Source organism: Taudactylus pleione, unplaced genomic scaffold (assembly GCF_031769625.1).
Source record: "Taudactylus pleione unplaced genomic scaffold, aTauple2 ptg000703l, whole genome shotgun sequence".
Lineage (NCBI taxonomy): Eukaryota > Metazoa > Chordata > Amphibia > Anura > Myobatrachidae > Taudactylus > Taudactylus pleione.
Window position 1 is genome coordinate 4,771,505 of NW_028285105.1, and position 19,160 is coordinate 4,790,664.

The window sequence follows — 19,160 nt, forward strand, 5'->3', positions numbered from 1 at the left end:
CCGTCGCCATCTGGGTCTCGCGCATGCGCACGACGGAGCCGCCTCCGTCGTGCGCATGCACACTGGGCGAACATCGACCCGCTTGCGAGCGCTCAGCAAACAGGCCCTCAGTCTCTCTGGTTCAGTGCGAGATGCTAATTGGATTGCAAAATGAATTTGCTATGCGAATTCGAGAAAATAGCAACTCACACCTTGCAATTGGCACCAAATTGAATTGACCCCATACACTGTACCAATGCTATGGTGTGTGCAGCAATGAAAGTATCGTAGGATAAACACTGTGGAGGGATTAGCGTCGGTCTAGTACAGTATGCCCCAAGTCCCCCTCCATTCTGTGGCCATGTCACCTGCCTGGATGCACACCTCCAATGCTGGGAGGTGTAATACTTCAATTGATATTATATATACTTCGTATTGAGGTCAATACTTTCAAAGTGATTCTTAGACCACTGAAGGTTTGTATCCACTTGCCGACAATGAAGGACTGAACGATAACAATATAGTTATTGTTTAGTTGTTCATTATACTGTGCAGTGCCCACACTGAACGATATGTAGTTTAGTGCAGGCACCCTCCCTCATCCCCAAATATACACAACCTGCCGATATCGGCAGGTTTGCCTGCATGTTCAGGCGATGATAGATGTTGAAAACGACCAGCGGGAGCGCGCATTACTGGTTGTTTTCGATATTTTACTGCACGATTTATGAACGATTAATGAGTGAGTGAACGATATCGATGTCGTAATCGTTCACTTGCTCATTTTAATCATCTAGTGCAGTGATGGCCAACCTGTGGCTCTTCCGTTGTTCTGATGCGGCTCCCCTGCCGACTCTCCTGATTGATACATGGGGGGTTGCTGGAGTGACACATGGAAGGTTTGCTGGAGTGACACATGGAGGGTCTGCTGCTGTGACACAAGAGGGGCTGCTGGAGTGACAAATGAGGGGGACTAGAGTAACATGTAGGGCTGCCATGACACGGATTTATTTTCAATGTGTTTTTTGTGGATGTGACTTTTTCAGTGTATTTTGTGTGGATGTGGCTTTTTCAGTGTATTTTATGTGGATCTGTTTTTTTTTATTGTTTTTATGGCTTTTTCTTTCCCTTTAATAGTTACCTCCACGGTGATTGTGTGTGTGCGCTTTTACATGCTCCTACAAACATCATACCAGAGGCGTGGCCTAGCTGACCACGCCCCTTTATGCACATGCGCCTTCGGCGTGCGCATGATCTTGGCTCTTTGACATACCTACAGATATTTTTGGGCTCTTTGCCTCTGACTGGTTGGCCACCCCTGTTGTTAGTAGCAAAATCAAGAATGTGGAAACCCCTGGCTATAGGAGCACAGTCCTTGGCTAGAGTGGCTGCTCTAGCTAAATTATTACAGATAGGCAAAAGTATAGGGAAGTAAGAACTATGCAGTTGATCACAGGGGCGTTTCTAGAGAGGAGGGTGCCCGTGTGCAGTCTCCGACATGGGCCCCCTCCTCTCCGCCTGGCAGCGCACTGCATACGCGGCCAGCGCCAGAGTTATATACTCTGGGCACTAGAGTGTGTCCAGAGTCTATAGTGTATGCACAGATCACCGGGAAAATAGCCGCAGCAGCCATTTTCCTGTTGTTTGCGCAGGCGCAGTACAGGGAAAATGGCTTCCAGTCGTTTTACAGTGCCGGACCCCGCACAGACGTGGGACTCCGGAGAGGTAAGTGACATTATAGGTGCAGGGTGTGCGGTTCGAGGCCCATGTTCCCCGCACACCCTGCACCCATTATAGATATGCCCCTGGTTGGTCAATATTATAGATGGACAATAATTTGCACTGGCAAATCTTTAAAACCTGCTCATGTCCCTGCAATTAGGATCAGGCGATATGTGTGTGTCTCTTCCAGCGACTGTCTACAAAATCTTCCTCGCTCCGTCCTTTGTATAGTGATAGCGGCGCAGCCACCGCGGACATATAACACTACACTCTGTGGGCAGCAGGTGGCGAACTTTTTCTCTTTTCACAGATATATTTTGTCCTGAGTGCGCTTCCGTACGGTCGTCACCAGAAGTTCTTGTGCTAGTTAGGAAATGTAAAATGGCGGCTCCCATGAGTGTATACACGTGATCCGGGTGGTGAAACGTATTGCTGGGCAGAGTGTAGCTATTGCTTCGGTGCAGTCGGCGTTACAGTGGAAGTTGTGTGGTGACAGAAATCCGAGGTCTCCGCCGCCATGTCCGGGAGAAATAACAACAAGCTGCCGACCAACTTGCCCCAACTCCAGAACCTAATAAAGAGGGACCCGTGCTCTTATACAGAGGAGGTGAGAGCCGGGCACACATACATACACAGAGACCTACCTCCACCATGGGCGCCCAGGGCAGCGCTCGTTGTCTTGCAGAGGCTATAATACAGCTTTGTCTGTGCTCCCCCAATATAGAGCTAATCTGATGACAGTCTCTAGATAACCCCTGATATGTTGGTTATGTGACAGTCTGGGTTACATGTTATACGTGCGTTAGAGTAAGCTGCATGCATATACTGTAAATGTAAATCACACTTTCTTTAGGAATGAAAGTGTGATTTACATAGTAGTTTCCTATGGTAATGTACTGTTAAAAGAACCTTTTTGAACAAATAAGTAATGTCTAATCAGGTCCATGTGAAATGTGTTGGACTCTTTAAAAATATAATATATTAGCTTCTGTTTATTACTACTTTGTTACTACTATGTATGTTTGTTTTGTTTTTTTCAGGGCAGAGTGACAGCTGTTGCTATCACTGTTCTGACACTGCGCATACGCAGTTTTAGTTTGCTGGTTACCGGAACTTCTAAATACTAAATTAGCTTTGATTTCATCCATAACACACCATTATTCCTGCACCATTAGGACACTCAGAAATATTTTGGAGGAACTGTACAGTTCTTTAGTTACAGTAAGCTGGAAATTAATACATTACTTTTTAGCGGAGCTGCACTTGAATTATGGGATCACCCGAAACAATATATCTTACTTTCTTGGTTCACATCTGAAAATCTAAATTTTGGGGATTTGCGATCATTTAACCTATAAAGTACATTCTATAAAATGCTAGAAGTTGCCCTTGGCATCTAATCAGCTTCTTACATTTTATATAATGTACTTGATAAATGCTAATTAGAAGCTGGTTGTTTGCTATCGGCATCTTCTTACTTCTCCACTCTTTAGAAGATTTGATGTACTTTCCCCTAAATTCCAGTGTAGCATGGACTTATGAATAACTATGCTCTGTATAAGTGCTGCATAACAAGGTGGTACAAATAAATGACAATGACTGCTGTGTCTGATCTCTGCTGCTACAAGCTGAAGGAAAGCGTCTGAAGTACTATTGTTACGTAAGAAACTCATGGAGGACATCTCTCATCTGTATGTGCACTCCTGAATGCTGACCCCCTACACACCTGAGAAACAATTGTACCTCCTGAACATAGTTGCTTGTCATTTGCAAACAAAAGAGCTATTTCTAAATGAAAGCATTAAAAGATGATTGGTTGCTCTGGGCAACATCTCACTTGTCCACTTCTTCACTCTAGAAGGTTTGATACATTCTCCCTTATTCTTAATACTCTAGCACATACAGTAAATACAATGATCTAGCGAGGTGGGTGAATCTTATATTCCCAATCCTTTGAGAACCATTTGTAAACAGTGAAGATGAGCTATCTGAGTAAGCGTAATCATTTATAATTTTTCTTTTAGTGGAGGTTTAAGGTGCTCTGGCAAGGGCTACTGAATATATATATTTTTTTTTTAATTGTAAATGCTAAGTATTATTGTTTGTAGTTTTTACAGCAGTACAAACACTACCAGTCCATCATTGAGGTTTTCAAGCTCCAACCTGACAAGCCAAATAAGGATTTATCAACATTGGTCATGTTCATGGCACAGGTGAGAATGTGCACAGACTTTGCTTAAATTTTTTTACTCAGGTATGGGGTCAGTAGTGGTAATAAAGGATCATTACCACTTCATTATTCTTTGTTATTAGACATGTCTGTAAGGGGGCAATTTTATTTAAAGGTATCGCCTTAAGTTGCTAGCCTTTTGGACTGTTTCCCAATTTTTGCAAATCTGCATTATTCCTTTATTGTAATTCTCGGCAGTGTGCATATTAACAGGCATCACTCCTATAACATCCAGTCAATTCATATCTGGGGATACGTGGGCAAAATTAACTCCATCATAAACTAAAGGTGCACATCCACTATCTGATATTAATGAGCGATTGGTCGTAATCGTGCAATCGCTCATAAATCGTGCACTCCAATGTCGGAAACAACCAGCGATGCGCCCTCCCGCTGGTCGTTTCCGACATCAATCATCGGGTGAACATGCCGGTCAATCTGTTGATAACGACAGATTGGGCATGTTCACAGATGATGGAGAGTGCCTACACTGAACAACAAATTGCTCAGTGTATGCACTGCAGGGGAACAGCAACGACGGTACGATTGCAATGTTGTAATCATACTCTCGTAGGCAAAAAAGTGTTTCGCCTATTACATTGCATTGACTTTCCTCGTACGCGAAAAGTCTTTGCAATTGAGTACGGTGAAAAGTTTCCGTCTGGCGAAATGACTTCATACGCGATACTTTTTTAGCAGATTCTGACTTTTTGCCGCTAATTGAATACGGCCCTTAGTCTGCTGGAGTTACTTAATGGGGTTTATTGTCTAGCCCAGTACTTGCTAGAACACTAACAATAACAAGTGTTTTGCTCATGTAAGTGTCACGTTTTGGGGGCTCTCTGATTATCCTCTGTAGTTGAGCACTGTAATGTAGTGGCAGGTTAGTTATGAAGCTGATACTATAAGCACCCCTTATCTTAGCAACTACATGTAATTGCATTGAATTGTTCTGCATTTTATGCTTTTCAGACTGCGCATTGTTATCCTCAGCACCTTGAGGACTTCCCACAGCAGCTAAAGTCTATTCTGTCATCACAACACACAGTGATGGATCCTGATCTCAGAATGGTAATTCTAGAAATTACTAATCACGTCATCACTGTTCAATATGACGGCACCCAATACTGAGAATGTATGTGTATAGTTGGCCAGCTCTTGCATGGTTTTGTTGGAGGGCGAAGCATCACTGATCTCCACACATGGATCAGTATTACAGAATTTCAATATTTTGGAACACATTAGGTTTGAAGCTCGTTGAGATTTTATAAACTAAATATGTACAGTACATCAACCCTCTAAACAGTATTTTCCTTCTTCCCATTGATTTGATATTTTGGTTACTTTGCTAAATCATATCCTGATATATACGAGAGTGAATAAAAAAAATACTGTTATTAGGATTTATTTTTAAAATAATTTTTCTATTAAGTGTAAAAATGTAATGTTCAGTGTGAAAATAGCTTGTGTTTTCATTCTATATAATACTTTTTATTGTAAGCAGTTTCTATATTTTGAGGTCTTTCTTTGATGGGTGCAGTAATTCTGTAGCTTTATGCATGCAGTATATACATATGTTTTATTTTGTCTTCCAGACTTTATGCAGAGCTCTAATTATGCTAAGGAACAAAGATTTAATAACGCCCACAATAGTTCTTGAGCTTTTCTTCGAACTCCTGAGGTGCCATGATAAACTTTTACGGAAGGTAAAGTAATTTAGGATCACTTTGCTTGTTCTCCCTATATTCTGTTTTAAAAATTTACAATATAATCATTGAGTTTAGATGAATTATTTCAGGTTTAAATGTACTTTCGCTGGGGAACACTGAACCATGCGATTGTAGGTTGGGGTTGGGGCTGGAGCTGGCACTTAATAAAAGTTTTCTGTTTAAAAAGGAAAAACTAATTCTAACTGAAATCTACCACTTCATGGCAGCCCATATATCGTACTAATATAGTCTTTCTTTCTAGGCTTTGTATACTCACATTGTGACTGACATAAAAAACATAAATGCGAAACATAAAAACAACAAAGTGAACACCGTAAGTACCAAAATTTCTATGGACTGGGCAGAATAGAGACTTACCACAAAACACTGATAATTGCTTTCTGGCTTTATCTAGACTCTGCAGAACTTCATGTACACAATGCTTAGAGACAGCAATGCAATAGCTGCTAAAATGTCATTGGATGTTATGATTGAGCTATACAGAAGAAATATCTGGTAAGTGAAATTTAATAATTGAAGTTGGTAAGGGGAGATTATATATGTTGGTCCCTAGTGTCCTTTATAGCATAAGAAATTGTGGCAGGTTTTTTCTGTATTATTTAAACAAAGCGATATATGCGGCTATCTCTGGAGAGGGTTAGAGAGAGATTTATCAAAACTTGGAAGGAGATAAAGTACCAACCAATCAGCATCTAACTGCTGTGTTAGTCTGTTTGAGAAATGACAGCTAGGAGCTGATTGGTTGGTACTTTACCTCTCTCCACTTTAACTCTCTCCAAGCTTTGATAATTCTCTCCCCCTTCCATCTTGGAACCAGGAAAAAGAATAGGGGAAAAGGAGCCTAGAACAGTTCAGGGTACATAACTGGAAAGTGAGGACAGAGATGTTGTGGATCCAGTTCCTGTGCCTCTGATTGCTGCATGAAGAGTTAACACCAGAAATGAAAAAACAAAATTCTATTAACGTCCTGTTTCTTGTATAACTGGGTAATGTAAATATTTAGCTTTCGGTTTTGTTGCTGTACTTTTAGAAGCTGAACAGTTTTATGTTAGGGTTATTGGTACATTGCACATGAACAGATTCAGCTTTGTTGAGCTGTGTCTGCGTTTAATTAATTCCGGCGTAAGGCATTTATTTCTAAAAAAAAAAAAAAAAGTCCATGTCATTTGTGTAAAAGTGTCCGTGGGAAAATCCTAAAAGGTGTGAATGCTGGCTGTGACGCAGGTTCCAAGTTTTCTATGCCGACGATAATTGACATTAATATTGTTTGAACGAATCACTCTGTCCAGTCAAAGATGTGTTTCCCCTAGTTGTTGATGTATGTCACACCCGTGGCATTGTTAGATTGGACTGAAAGTAATAAACTCACATAGGCAACTCTTGTAGCTGGTGAAAGATGGTGCCTGACTTCTTTTTCACAAAAGAAGAATTGAAGTCCGATTGCCCCCTGTGGCCTGATAGGACGCTGCTCCTGGTTTGGTGCCCTGTATACCCCACTGTTGCCAGTGTCCCCTAGATGGACTTAGAAATATGGATTTAACTGTGAATATCAGATACCCTCTTTTACATTAGTGACCTTTTAACTGTCTTTCACAAAACCCAGTAATGCTACAGAAAGCTGTTTTGGTGTTGTATGTTAGATGAACCATTGGGAATGGGCTATTGCAGACATTTTTTTTTTTTTTTGAAGGTTGGTTTGTGTGCATTAATGCGAAGAATAGCGTTGGTCATTTTTTTAAACAGTCTGTTGTTTTTTTGTTTTGATTTTCTTATATTCCCTTAAAAGGATTTTGTTTTGTGTGTTCTGTAGTCGTGTTCTGCATACGTGTTATTTCTAAGTTTGATGGTCATTCTTTAATATTAGTGGTTGCTTTTTTTTTGTTTGTTTGTTTTTGTTTTTTTTAATCCTCTTGTGTTTTTGACAGGAATGATGCTAAAACTGTCAATGTGATAACAACAGCCTGTTTTTCTAAAGTAGTCAAGGTACGTTCGGAACTTAAAGGCAATGCCATTTTCATAGACCTTTTTTTAAATCTTATTCTATATAATAAGTTCAAAGAGTAACTTTTCTAAATGCTACATCCTACCTGTCATCTTTTATTAAAAATCAAAACAAAAAAAAAAAAAAACTTCTGAAAGAGTGTATAGCTAACAGTACCTGCAAAATAATGTTCTTTGGTCCCCGGAGGTCAAGCCTGCAGGTAATTGTGCCTCCAATGGTATTTCACCTGCCAGATATTAATCTATTTGAAAGTGACTGTGTAACTGGCTTTTCTGAAGACCTTCAATCACTGTTAAAGACCTTATTTTAACAAAGGAATTGTATATAGAATTAATTGGTCGGTGTGTTTGTCTGGTTATGTATTTGGACACCCCTGCACCGATGGGGATGAAGCCAACGTGAGGTGGTCCAGTTGGCTAGTTAGGGTCCCGTTCGGACCTCCCGTTGGTGTATGCTGGGCAGAACTTTGATCCGGGGAACCTGTTCTGGGCCTTCCACTAGATGGATTTGGATGACCTCACATAATAAAACCTAATAACTTGAAGATTTAAACCCGGGCAATGCGGGGTACTTCAGCTAGTTAGTTATACAGATGTGTCCAAATCTGTCCTCCGTGCACTGCAAGTCGCGCCACACGCGGGAGCACCGTATGTCTTGGTAGCGCCGAGTGCCTTTTAGCGCTACTGTTTACCTTCAAATGCGTCTTATTCGCACAGTGATGCCAGTAGATAGCACAAGCATTTTCTGCTGATTAAAAATGATATGCAGCATGCTTATGTTCTGTGAGCGAGTGCAGGTGTATCTGCATTCGAAATGCTACGTTAGTGTTACAGCCACTGACACTGTAATGTAGCCTTTTGCATACAGATACACCCGCACTTGCACACAGAGCATAGGCATGCTGCATATAATTTTAATCAGCAGAAGCTGCTTGTGCTATCTAAAGGATGCATTTGAAGGTAAAAAGTCGCACGAAAAGACACTCGGCGCTACAGGGTAACGCCACGGCATGGCGCGACTAGAAGGGCTGTTAAACGCACAAGGAGGCTAGATGTGTGAGGACCCATCTGTAAAAAGTCCCCACCTGCACATTTAATGTTATGACTCCTAGTTTAGTCAATATATAATATAATCATATTGGTATGTTAAGAATGGAAATCTCATTGTCAACAGCTATTTGAATGTTAATTTAAGTTCGACTTTTGTTTAAAGCCTTACATAAAGCTGTTTGGTGCAGTTAAAATTAATCTTATAAATAGAAATCCAGCCATGTTTTTGAAAAAGTCTTATGCAGTTGTATATTAGGATTTATAGGATGTGATTCTCACACAGGTGTTGTATTTTACCAGCATTGTGACAAAGGTTAACTGGTCTTTGCAGTAATAAAGCTGTCCACTGTGTACATCTTACATTCAGATGGCAGAACTTTATATCCTTGTGAATAAGTTCACACATTCTTGGAGGTTTTATTTAAAATCTTGTTCGATCTTTTTTTTTCTCTTGAAAATGAATGTTTTTTAATGTTTAAATCCTCAAATGTATCAATGTGCATAACATCAACGCTTTGTTGATGGGCAGTGCAACAAAGTAAAGGGTCAATTATAGCAATTAGAATTGCAAGCTTGCAATAGGTAGAGATCTGCAATAACTGGCTTCAAATGCAAACGCTCTATCTATTGCAGTAAGTTACTGGAGCTAATATTACTATTAAGATGAGTATTCTTTTTCAAAATTTAATTCTTGCATTTGAGAGTCAATGTTGGTAATATTCTCCTCTTGAAACAGTTTATGTATTTCATGATAGATAGATATATATATATATATATATATATATATATATATATATATATATATATATATATATATATATATATATATATATTAGTGTATGTGTATGGGAGGCACATATAGAAACCGTTGTAATTCCTACACCGTTCACGTGATTTGGATGCAATTACCCTCAAATTAAGTCTGCAAGTCTGCAGTTGAAGCACATCTTGTTTGTTTCATTTCAAAGCCATTGTGGTGGTGAATAGAGGCCAAAATATGAAAATTCTGTCAATGTCCCACTATTTATGCACCTGACTGTGTGTATGTATATGTAATATGTATGTATGTTTTTGGTTTCTTCTTAGATCCTTGTTGCTGCCTTGCAGTTCTTCTTAGGAAAGGATGAAGAGAAGAACGACAGTGACTCCGATTCAGAGGTCAGTTATGTTATGCTAAAGTAAATCTACTAGATTACACTTGAGTATTACATATGCTTAACTTTATAAGCAAGAGTTATGAGTTCACTGTTCATTAATGTGTATTTTCTAATGTGTGTTTCATTTAAGGATGATGGGCCCACAGCTAGAGACTTAATGGTGAGGTACTCCACTAGTAAAAAGAATACAAAGAGCAAGAAGAAGCTGGAAAAGGCCATGAAAGTTTTGAAGGTACATCTGTATAATAACTTTAATCTACCACAACAGAACAGTATATGGGAATTGTTGAGGTATTCAATAGCTCATTCAGCTACCACTAGAATTTTGGTAATTGCTGCATGATGGTGAACTAGCAAGCAAGGCTTCCAAAAGAATAAAGGTAGAGAATTGTTTGCTTTAAAAAAATCTTTTTAAGGCTACTATGAAGTATTCCAGCTGTCACCATGATGCTAAATACAACATAACTCCTCTTAGGACTCGGGGGCAAACGCAGGATTTGCTGGGGTGCGGGCTTCTTTCCTATACATATATATGCAGTGTATCTCATACTTACCTTCAGAGGTAAGATGCAATGCACCAGCTCTTGTTTATAAGAGTAGAATGATAAATGGCCTAATTCACAGTTGCACGTAAAGTGGCTGCAGTCTATGCAACCTCACCATCTGCTATCATCCACTAGTGAACGTAGACCTTATTATCAGCACGCATTTGCACCAGCCTTATTCTTGGTGCAAGAAGTCCAACTGAAGTCGGATGGATCTTTGCATACGCTGATCTCTGAATAGACAAACCTACGGCTCCTTCGTTCCAATGCCTGGTTACACTGAAACACCCATTATTGCTCAAAGTTGTATATGCAAGCCCCGAGACATGCGCGGTTTGCTAAAATCTTGAGATCCATAGACAGAGTTGCTTCTAACTCTGAATCGGGCCCAAAAAGTGCAGATCTACATTTCACTGTTGGTGTTGGCTATCGCCTTTTGATATGCTTCTTAAAACTCCTATTGATATTCCCCATTGTAATCTGTCCCCCCTCCAGTGTGGCCTTACAGAAGATTGTACTACAACACCATGTTTTTTGATCCTGAATTGCCTAACTGACAGGGAGTTTTCTCAGGCTTTTAGTCCTGATGATACCAGAGGGTTTGGGGAACCTATTTATTAATATTCTTTGTGTTTTGTAACTGGGCATACCTATGTACATACACACATTAACATGTTTCTTTTCTCTCTGAATTGCAAAGAAACATAAAAAGAAGAAAAGACCAGAGGTCTTCAACTTTTCAGCTATTCATTTGGTGCATGACCCTCAAGGTAAATTATAGACACACTGCTACAAATGTACTTTTAATACCCATTAAGTGTTTAATTAGCTTAGTCAACACCTGGCTTTCAGCCTTACAGCACACTCATTGAGAGGAATTTACATTATCCAAGTATTCCTACCTCTTGTGATTTTATATTTAGTGACACAGGTTTATGTAGTAATTATCTTAATTTAACTAATTCAGGTAATACCTGAAAACTTGCTATGTACACATACATGTGAAAAAGACTAGTTCTATAATCTAATGTATAGTGTCAGAAAAGATGTGCTCGTCATACACCATATAAAACCTCAACAAAAGAGTTTGTGCTAACACTTGGGCTCAAAGCGGGAATTCAGTTAGTCATAGGGTTTACCCCACAACTAATTGAACTTGCTTGCCCGATGCAGTTAGCTGCCAGAACCCTGCGCACTAAGCCCCAGAGGGTGGATTTTTCTTTGCAGCCCCAGCAACACTTTGCATGGAAACTATGGGATAGCGTGCATTAACCCATGGTTTACCATGCGGGGAAATTGGTGATTAATTGAATAGCTTCTGACGTGGAACCCTGAGCTTTTCCCGACACGGTAAACAGTCTGCCTCATTGAATTCTCCCCAAAAAGTGGCAAAGCAATGTCAGGTCAATGTGATCATTGCTATCCACAGACATCCCAGCCTTGCTGTAAATGCACTATTGGGTAAGTTCATTAGGCCTCAAAAGGAAATATTCACTTTAAGAACTTTACAAGCGGCACAACCTTGTCAATAATGGTAAGCAGCAAATCTAGTGGAAAGTATAATGCCGGGTAGACACTAGACGATATGTCATCCGATCCGGCTGGATCGGACGGCATGTCAGGCACATCATCTAGTGTGTACCCTCAATGTCACTGACAATGCACGCTCCCGCATGTCTTCAGCAACATCGCCCATTGGACCTGCATTCATGTCCAATGGGTGACCTAGTTAGCGAGGACTGTCGCTGCCGGCATTGGCAAGTGTGTGTGCACTTGCTATGCTGGAACCCTGCCAGGTCCCATCGCTTACGAGGTTGGTACACAACAGACATAGTCTAGTGTGTACCGGCCTTTAGAGCTAGTTTGTCAGATCTATTACAACAGAGACCACAGCAGCATCAAAGCTAATTGTCAGACCCATGCGAGTGACTGGACCCTTTTCAAATTTAGAAAGATTCTAATCAAGCTAGAAATCTGTTCGCTTTGTATGTATTTACAGATAAGTGTTTTAATATCCTTTCAGAGTTTGCAGAGAAACTGTTGAAGGAGTTAGAAAGTTCTAAGGAAAGATTTGAAGTTAAAATGATGCAAATGGACCTCATCTCCAGGCTAGTTGGAATCCATGAGGTAAATTGGTGTATTACAGCTGAACTTATTGACCTATTTATCTGTTACTTTCTCTATTTCTTAGTTAACAAGTTTATGCGATAGTTTGATTTGCATAATTTTTACTTAGGAATTTTGGTTGTAAAACCTGCTGACTGAACTATCCTTTCTTACAGTTGTTTCTCTTTAACTATTATCCATTTATACAAAGATTTCTACAGCCACACCAAAGAGGTAAGCACCCTATGAGTTGTATATTACATTTACTACAATTACAAAGTCTGCAAAAGTATTAAACCGTACTGAAGGACAACGGAGTGTATAACTTCAGTCATATGTGCAAGTTATTTTAAGGTGGCAACGTCATCACTGGCTGGCTAGGGTGTGCAGCACTGGATATCCTATGTTTTCCAGATCCGTTTCATATTTTGCTGCTTTAAATTTTGAACTCCACACTCTTCTTTCCTAGAATTTGGAAGCCTAATTCACTTTCATCGATCCTTGCAAATAGTTTGGCTTTCATTCTCACGTATACTGATCTACACACACTGCCTCTACTGTATATAGGCAAATGCTCCACTTTAATACTTTCATGTTCTGCTTCTCTTTCTAAGAATAATTTTGCAATGCCCACAGTTGTCCATGCTTAGACAGGTCATTCAGATCAGTGTGATTGCATTCTGTACTAATCCCCAATGTCTTGTCATTCAGAGGTGACCAAGATTCTGCTGTTTGCTGCTCAGGCCACTCATCACCTGGTCCCCCCAGAGGTATCTTCATACTTTTCCCATAATTGGTTTAGCAAATTAGATAAAATATAGACACCATGATCCTTTTGCACAATTCCTCATGCATCCTACCTGGGGGACACTGCAGACTGTGGGTTTAAAGGGGTGGCTGAAAATACATATGTGGTGTAAACTAGTACACTCCCTTAATCACTTTGTAATTGCACAAAATAAGTTTCCCATGGGAAAAGTCTTTATTCATAGTGTTTCACAAAATTGCATTAAACATAATTTATTAAACAGACTTTATCGTGCTTAATTAATGGGGAAGGACCATAGGTATGAAATACGTGCTGGTCCAGCTTTATGCTTTTTTTTTTTTTTTTTTTATTGTATATTTAAGAAATAAATGTTAGATTTCCTATAGCACTGTGGAAGAAGATGGCAGTTCCAATCCAATTCAGCCAATATATATTTTCAAAATTTCGAATTTGAAATGTGTTCGTGTAATGACTCTGCACTTTTATCTTTCTATCCCTGTGTCTTTCTAGATTGCTCAGTCTGTGCTCATGACCATCGCTAATAACTTTGTTACAGATAGAAATTCAGGAGAGGTGATGACTGTTGGGTGAGTGTCATTTTTGTTTCTAACTTGTCTGACACCACTTTACAAATGAGGTGGTTATGAGATTTTTTTTTTTTCTTTTGTTTAGGTTTAGTTTTTGCTTGAAACATTCTATAAATTGGTAAAAAAAATTCCTCACACCAGTGTAAGCTTTCACAGGAGAAGTCTTTCACAAAAGACTTCTATAATATGCCAGGGATATAACGCGCAGGGACAGCGGTTACCGCAACATTTGTCCCTTAAGCCGCATATCTACTAAACAATATAAATTAACGATAACTAACATCGTTCGCAATATTGTGCAGTGGACATGCCGTCAATGACCAGCGATGCGCGCTCCCACTGGTCGTTGACGCCGTTGTTCATCGCCCAGGGATGAGGAAGGGTGCCCACACTGAACGGTCTATCTTTCAGTGTGGGCTCCATATCCACTGCACAATATAATGAACGATAATTATGTCGTTATCGTTCAATCGTCCCTTAATTGTGTAGTGCATATACGGCATGAGAGTTCCCTTTGGCACATAGGGATATTTTCAATAAAAATTGAAATATCACCTGCGGTATGAAACCTTAATAATCGCAGCCGTTCCACGATTAGTAATACATAGGCCTCTTAATATGTTTTAGTATTGGCATTTTTATTTACTATGGATGCAGTGTTGAATCATGAAAGAGAACAAAATTCATGGAAAGGATGTCAGAAATTTGATTTTCTATTGAACAAGTCCAAAGTTTCTACCCTAGCTGGGCAATTCCGAGAATTCTCACATTGCTGCAAATTATGATCGAGAAGCATCACCGACTTTCCTGTGTATCTCTGTGGTGTTGGCGAGTTGCCGGGGGGGGGAAATGGTTCAAGCTCCAGTAACTCGCATTCGTGGCTTTTCATTGAATTGCCCCTTAGGACCGTTATAAGGGAGGGAAAAGTATGAATATGTTTATTTTATTAGTTTGTGCTTTTCGGTTGCAGCAACCCCATTTTGCTGAAAAAAATATATATTACACACACTCTCTTGTTTGCAGAATAAATGCCATTAAGGAGTTAACTGCTCGATGTCCACTGGCAATGACCGAAGACCTATTGCAGGATCTAGCACAGTACAAGACGCACAAAGATAAAAGTGAGTGAAATTTAATTGAGCACTAATCCCCAAAATGTAAATTTTCATTAAGGTACACAATTGTATATTGTTACCCTAACGTTTATGTGCAGTGCTGTTTAAAGATTGCATTACTATGTCAATTCATGATAGAAAGCTGTAGCATCTCACACTTCTTTTTTTTTTTTTAAGTAAATTACCCTAATGGGATCTGATGCAGATCAAAAACTTGCATTCAGGCTGCTATGACATCATTGGCCCTGCCTGTGGGTCAGATTCAATTACCCACAGTGTTTGCCGTGTTAAACCTGGAGCCATTTAATTATACTTAATTTTCCCTGCACGGTAAACCTGCAGGTACTGTGCGCTAAACCAAAGCTCAGGCACTAAAAGCGGAATCTATGGTTTCCCTGCGCATTAAGACATAGGGTGCATTTTAATGTGGGTTTTCTTTGCAGCTCCTGAGGCACCTATGTGAATAGGTCCTGGCTGACAATTAGTAATTTATTCTGCCCCTATGTGAATACACCAATTCGCACAGTGCATTTCTGCACAGCAAACCTGTTGGTCATACTCTTGCCTGCTTAGATAGATATGTGCCCCCCTTCTAACGTGGCAACTAGCTCCAGAAGGGTGAAAGAGAGCGTGATGGCCATATTTAGTTAAGTTACAAGCCCTGGAGGAAGTGCATAAAAAAGTGCGGAAGCCATCCTGGACCCCCAAAAAATAACTGAGATAGCAGGAACCAATAGAAGGCTCATTGGCCATAAGGAAAGTACTGGAGATTCTTAAAAGATGTCAACTGGTTGATTTTTGCACTTTTTATTAATGGTTGCAAAATGATAGCAAGCAAAACTGGATTTTTGTTCTTACCTGTAAAATCCTTTTCTCTGAATCCATGGGGGACACTGGAGACCATGGGTACACGGTGGAGCTGGAGGAGCCGGGCATCAAAGAGTTAAGTTTGTAGCAGCAGCACAGGTCTTAACTTCGGTTTCTTACCAATACCCTTCTTGTTAGGAAGGAGGAGAGAAAAACAGCTTTAGACAAATTGGTAATTTCTACATCAGGGTCCATAGGGTATCCACAGGATACCTTGGGGGTATAGGTGATGACGTCAGGCATCGGGCACCATAGAGTTAAGTTTTCAGCCTCCCAGGATGCACTAGGTCCCCGTCCTATACCCCGCCCCCGAGCCAGGGCATCTAAGTTTCATTGGTGCCCGGCTTGGAGTCTGAGCACCTGTTTAGAGGGGGGCTAAGGATAGCCCCTGAAGTTTTCTTCGCGGCAGCTGTGGCTGCACATCTGGAAGTACAGCATGGACAGTCACTACTGACGTCCATGCTGTCTTCCCTACATCCCGCCGATACCAGAACGCCGGTACTGATCTGGGGATGCTGGTAAGCATCTGGGGTCACAGCTAGCGGTGACCCCAGATGTTTTGGACTATGGCCGGATTCAAGGGGGCAGCGGGGTCCCGCGGTGGGTCCCTGCTGATACATGGTCCAGAGTCCCCAGGCAGGGGGCTCCCTGGGGACTGGCTGCAGCATGAAGCCAGGTAACCAACCTGCGCTTCCACTACCCCCCTGGGACAGCGGACAGCAGCTGAGCGGTAGCGCTGCGGCATCCCAGGGGTTAATTGCATGCCAGGGGAGCGCGCCTTCCCTGTACACAGCCGGCGCCTCCCCCGCTGCACACAGCCCTCTCTGTACCTGACGATTGGCCCTGTGGCAGCGCTCCTCCCCCAGGCCGGCCTCCTCTCCGCTCCTCGGTGGCCATCTTTCAAGAAGCATGGTGGAAGCTGCTGATCGTTGGCATCGCGGTCTGGGTCCCCCGGCATACCTCTCCTCCGTTGAAACAGGTCTGTGTATGCAGTGCTGTGTCCTACCAGGCTCTGTGTCTGCGTAGTTGAGGAACAGCGCTGATAGTGCAGGGATTAATTTCTTTGCGTAGTATGTGACTTCTGCTAGCGTCTGCTGCCTGTACTTTCACTTTCTACTGTCAGCCATTTCACTGTCCCTGCTCTCTTCTGCTAAAACCCCTGCGGTGCGGTGATTGCAGGGTGGTTCTCCCACTATACTAACAAGTATCAGTGAGAGGGGTCACATGCTTACCATCTTGTCGGAGAGTGAGTTTCCTCTCCAGCTTATGTGTACTAAGTGCAATGTACCAATAGCGGAGGGGGAGGGTAACGCGGAGGGGCTATGTCGGCAGTTATTTATTGGCGCGGCCAATTACTGTCACGGCTCCGGTACAGGAACCGCAGCGCTTACAACCCTAGTGGGCCAGTTAGCTCCGCCACCTACGTTTTCACAGATGGGATTGTCCCAGCAGTCAATGGTGTCGTCACCCATGCAGGGGTTCCCAAGACAACTGATGGTACCCCACAGTCTCCCTATTTCCCCTCCCCAGGTCTCTCAGGACCCTGTGTGGGTTAATTCACTGACAAATTCGGTACAGCATTTGTCGGACGTGTTACAAGGGGAGTCTGTGTTGCGGCCTGTGGCGTCTCTGTCCGCTCCTTATGAGGATGACGACCGATGATGGGGAGATTCTGGATCTATCTGACCAAGAACCTCTCCGTACTAAAGAGTCGGATGCTAAGTCCAAGGTTTATATTCCTGGCCTTATTCGGGCAGTCTGCACAGCTTTAGTTATTGAGGATGATGCTCCTCTGGTGTCCAAGTCCAAATATGCCTTTTTTAAGGATATTAAGGGTGACTCCACAGTGTTTCCTCTTTCAGGTCAGTTATTAGACCATTTAGAGGAGGCGTGGAAAGACCCTGGTAAACGGTATCAGCCTCAAAGACGCTTAGCGGTGGCTTAACCGTTTGCGGACAATTATTTTTCTAAGTGGGAATCCCCTCCACAGGTGGATTCTTATGTGACACGCCTAGTCCGAAGTGCCACATTGCCCATGCCCTCCATGTCCTCCTTGAAGGATGCTACGGACCGCAAGGTGGAGATCTGCCTAAAGTCCATTTATTCCCTCGCGGGGGGGGGGGGGGGCATCCAGACCGGCTATGGCCGTATGTTGGGTAGCCAGAGCTATGGAGCGCTGGGCTGATAGTTTGGAGGCATCTTTGGATTACGACTGTTCAGCTGAACAGGCCGAGTTGGTAGACAATCTCGGGGATTCGGCCACTTACATCAATGAAGCGGCCTTGGATATCAATACCCTCACATCTCGGATTTCTTCGGCAGCTGTTGCTGCTCGTCGCACCTTATGGTTGCGATCCTGGAAGGCGGACGCTGATTCCAAAAAGGGCTTGGAAGCTTTGCCTTTTAATGGAGAAGTCCTATTTGGTCCGGATCTGGACAAAATTGTGGCCACGCTGGCGGCAGCCAAGTCTGCATGTCTCCCGTCTGCTGCGGTCCCTTCCAGTTCGGGTACGTCGTCCTTTCGGCTTTACAGGGCCCAGGGTAGGCCTAAAGCACAGTCTTTTCCCCGACAGGCTGGCCCCAAGAAATCGGCCAAGCCCAGGAAACAGGCCTGGAGTACCAGACGTCCGGTCCCTAAGTCTGATGACAAACCTGCGGCCTGACGGTCCGGGCCTCCCTTTGGGGGATCCCAAAGTGGGAGGCCGCCTGCTGCAGTTCGCCCAGTGTTGGTCAGTAACCACGACAGACAATTGGGTTCACGAGGTGGTTTCTCACGGGTATGCCCTCTCCTTTCGGCACAGGCCCCCATCCCGTTTCTTCACCACGGGTGTTCCCTTACCAGGAACAAAGCCATGGAACTGCGGAAGGTTTGGCACACTATGCTCCAGGCTGGAGTTATATTGCCTGTTCCATTCTCCCAGAGGGCCCAGGGTTTCTATTCCAATCTATTTTTGGTGCAGAAACCCAATGGGTCGTACCGTCTGATTCTCAACCTCAAAGCCCTCAACAAGTCCTTGTGGGTGCCGCGGTTTCGGATGGAGACCCTATGGTACATCATTCTGGCGCTGGAACCTGGGGATTACATGGTGTCGTTGGACATACAGGACGCTTACCTGCATGTCTCTATTCTTTTACGCCATCAACAGTTCAACGATCACTTTCAGTTCCGGGCGTTACCTTTTGGCCTGGCGACAGCACCACGAGTGTTCACCAAGGTTATGGCGGTCATGGCGGCTTTCCTGCTGCTGCAGGGAGTCCGCATGTTGCCGTACCTAGACGACCTTCTGTTGATAGCAGGATCT

At 42.4% G+C, this 19,160-nt stretch overlaps 1 protein-coding gene across 1 annotated transcript in view; it reads left to right on the plus strand.

The window, feature by feature from the left end:
• The first annotated feature begins 2,015 nt into the window (after positions 1–2,015).
• SDAD1 (SDA1 domain containing 1) overlaps positions 2,016–19,160 on the plus strand; it is a 46,109-nt gene continuing 28,964 nt past the window's right edge. Inside the window, exons 1-15 of the mRNA XM_088456435.1 lie at positions 2,016–2,308; positions 3,810–3,914; positions 4,904–5,002; positions 5,527–5,637; positions 5,903–5,974; positions 6,056–6,156; positions 7,587–7,644; positions 9,799–9,870; positions 10,000–10,101; positions 11,115–11,184; positions 12,438–12,541; positions 12,697–12,754; positions 13,232–13,290; positions 13,800–13,876; positions 14,900–14,997. Of these exons, the coding sequence (XP_088312561.1) occupies positions 2,219–2,308; positions 3,810–3,914; positions 4,904–5,002; positions 5,527–5,637; positions 5,903–5,974; positions 6,056–6,156; positions 7,587–7,644; positions 9,799–9,870; positions 10,000–10,101; positions 11,115–11,184; positions 12,438–12,541; positions 12,697–12,754; positions 13,232–13,290; positions 13,800–13,876; positions 14,900–14,997 (1,276 nt within the window). The 5' untranslated portion in view covers positions 2,016–2,218. The remainder of the gene's footprint in view (positions 2,309–3,809; positions 3,915–4,903; positions 5,003–5,526; positions 5,638–5,902; positions 5,975–6,055; positions 6,157–7,586; positions 7,645–9,798; positions 9,871–9,999; positions 10,102–11,114; positions 11,185–12,437; positions 12,542–12,696; positions 12,755–13,231; positions 13,291–13,799; positions 13,877–14,899; positions 14,998–19,160) is intronic.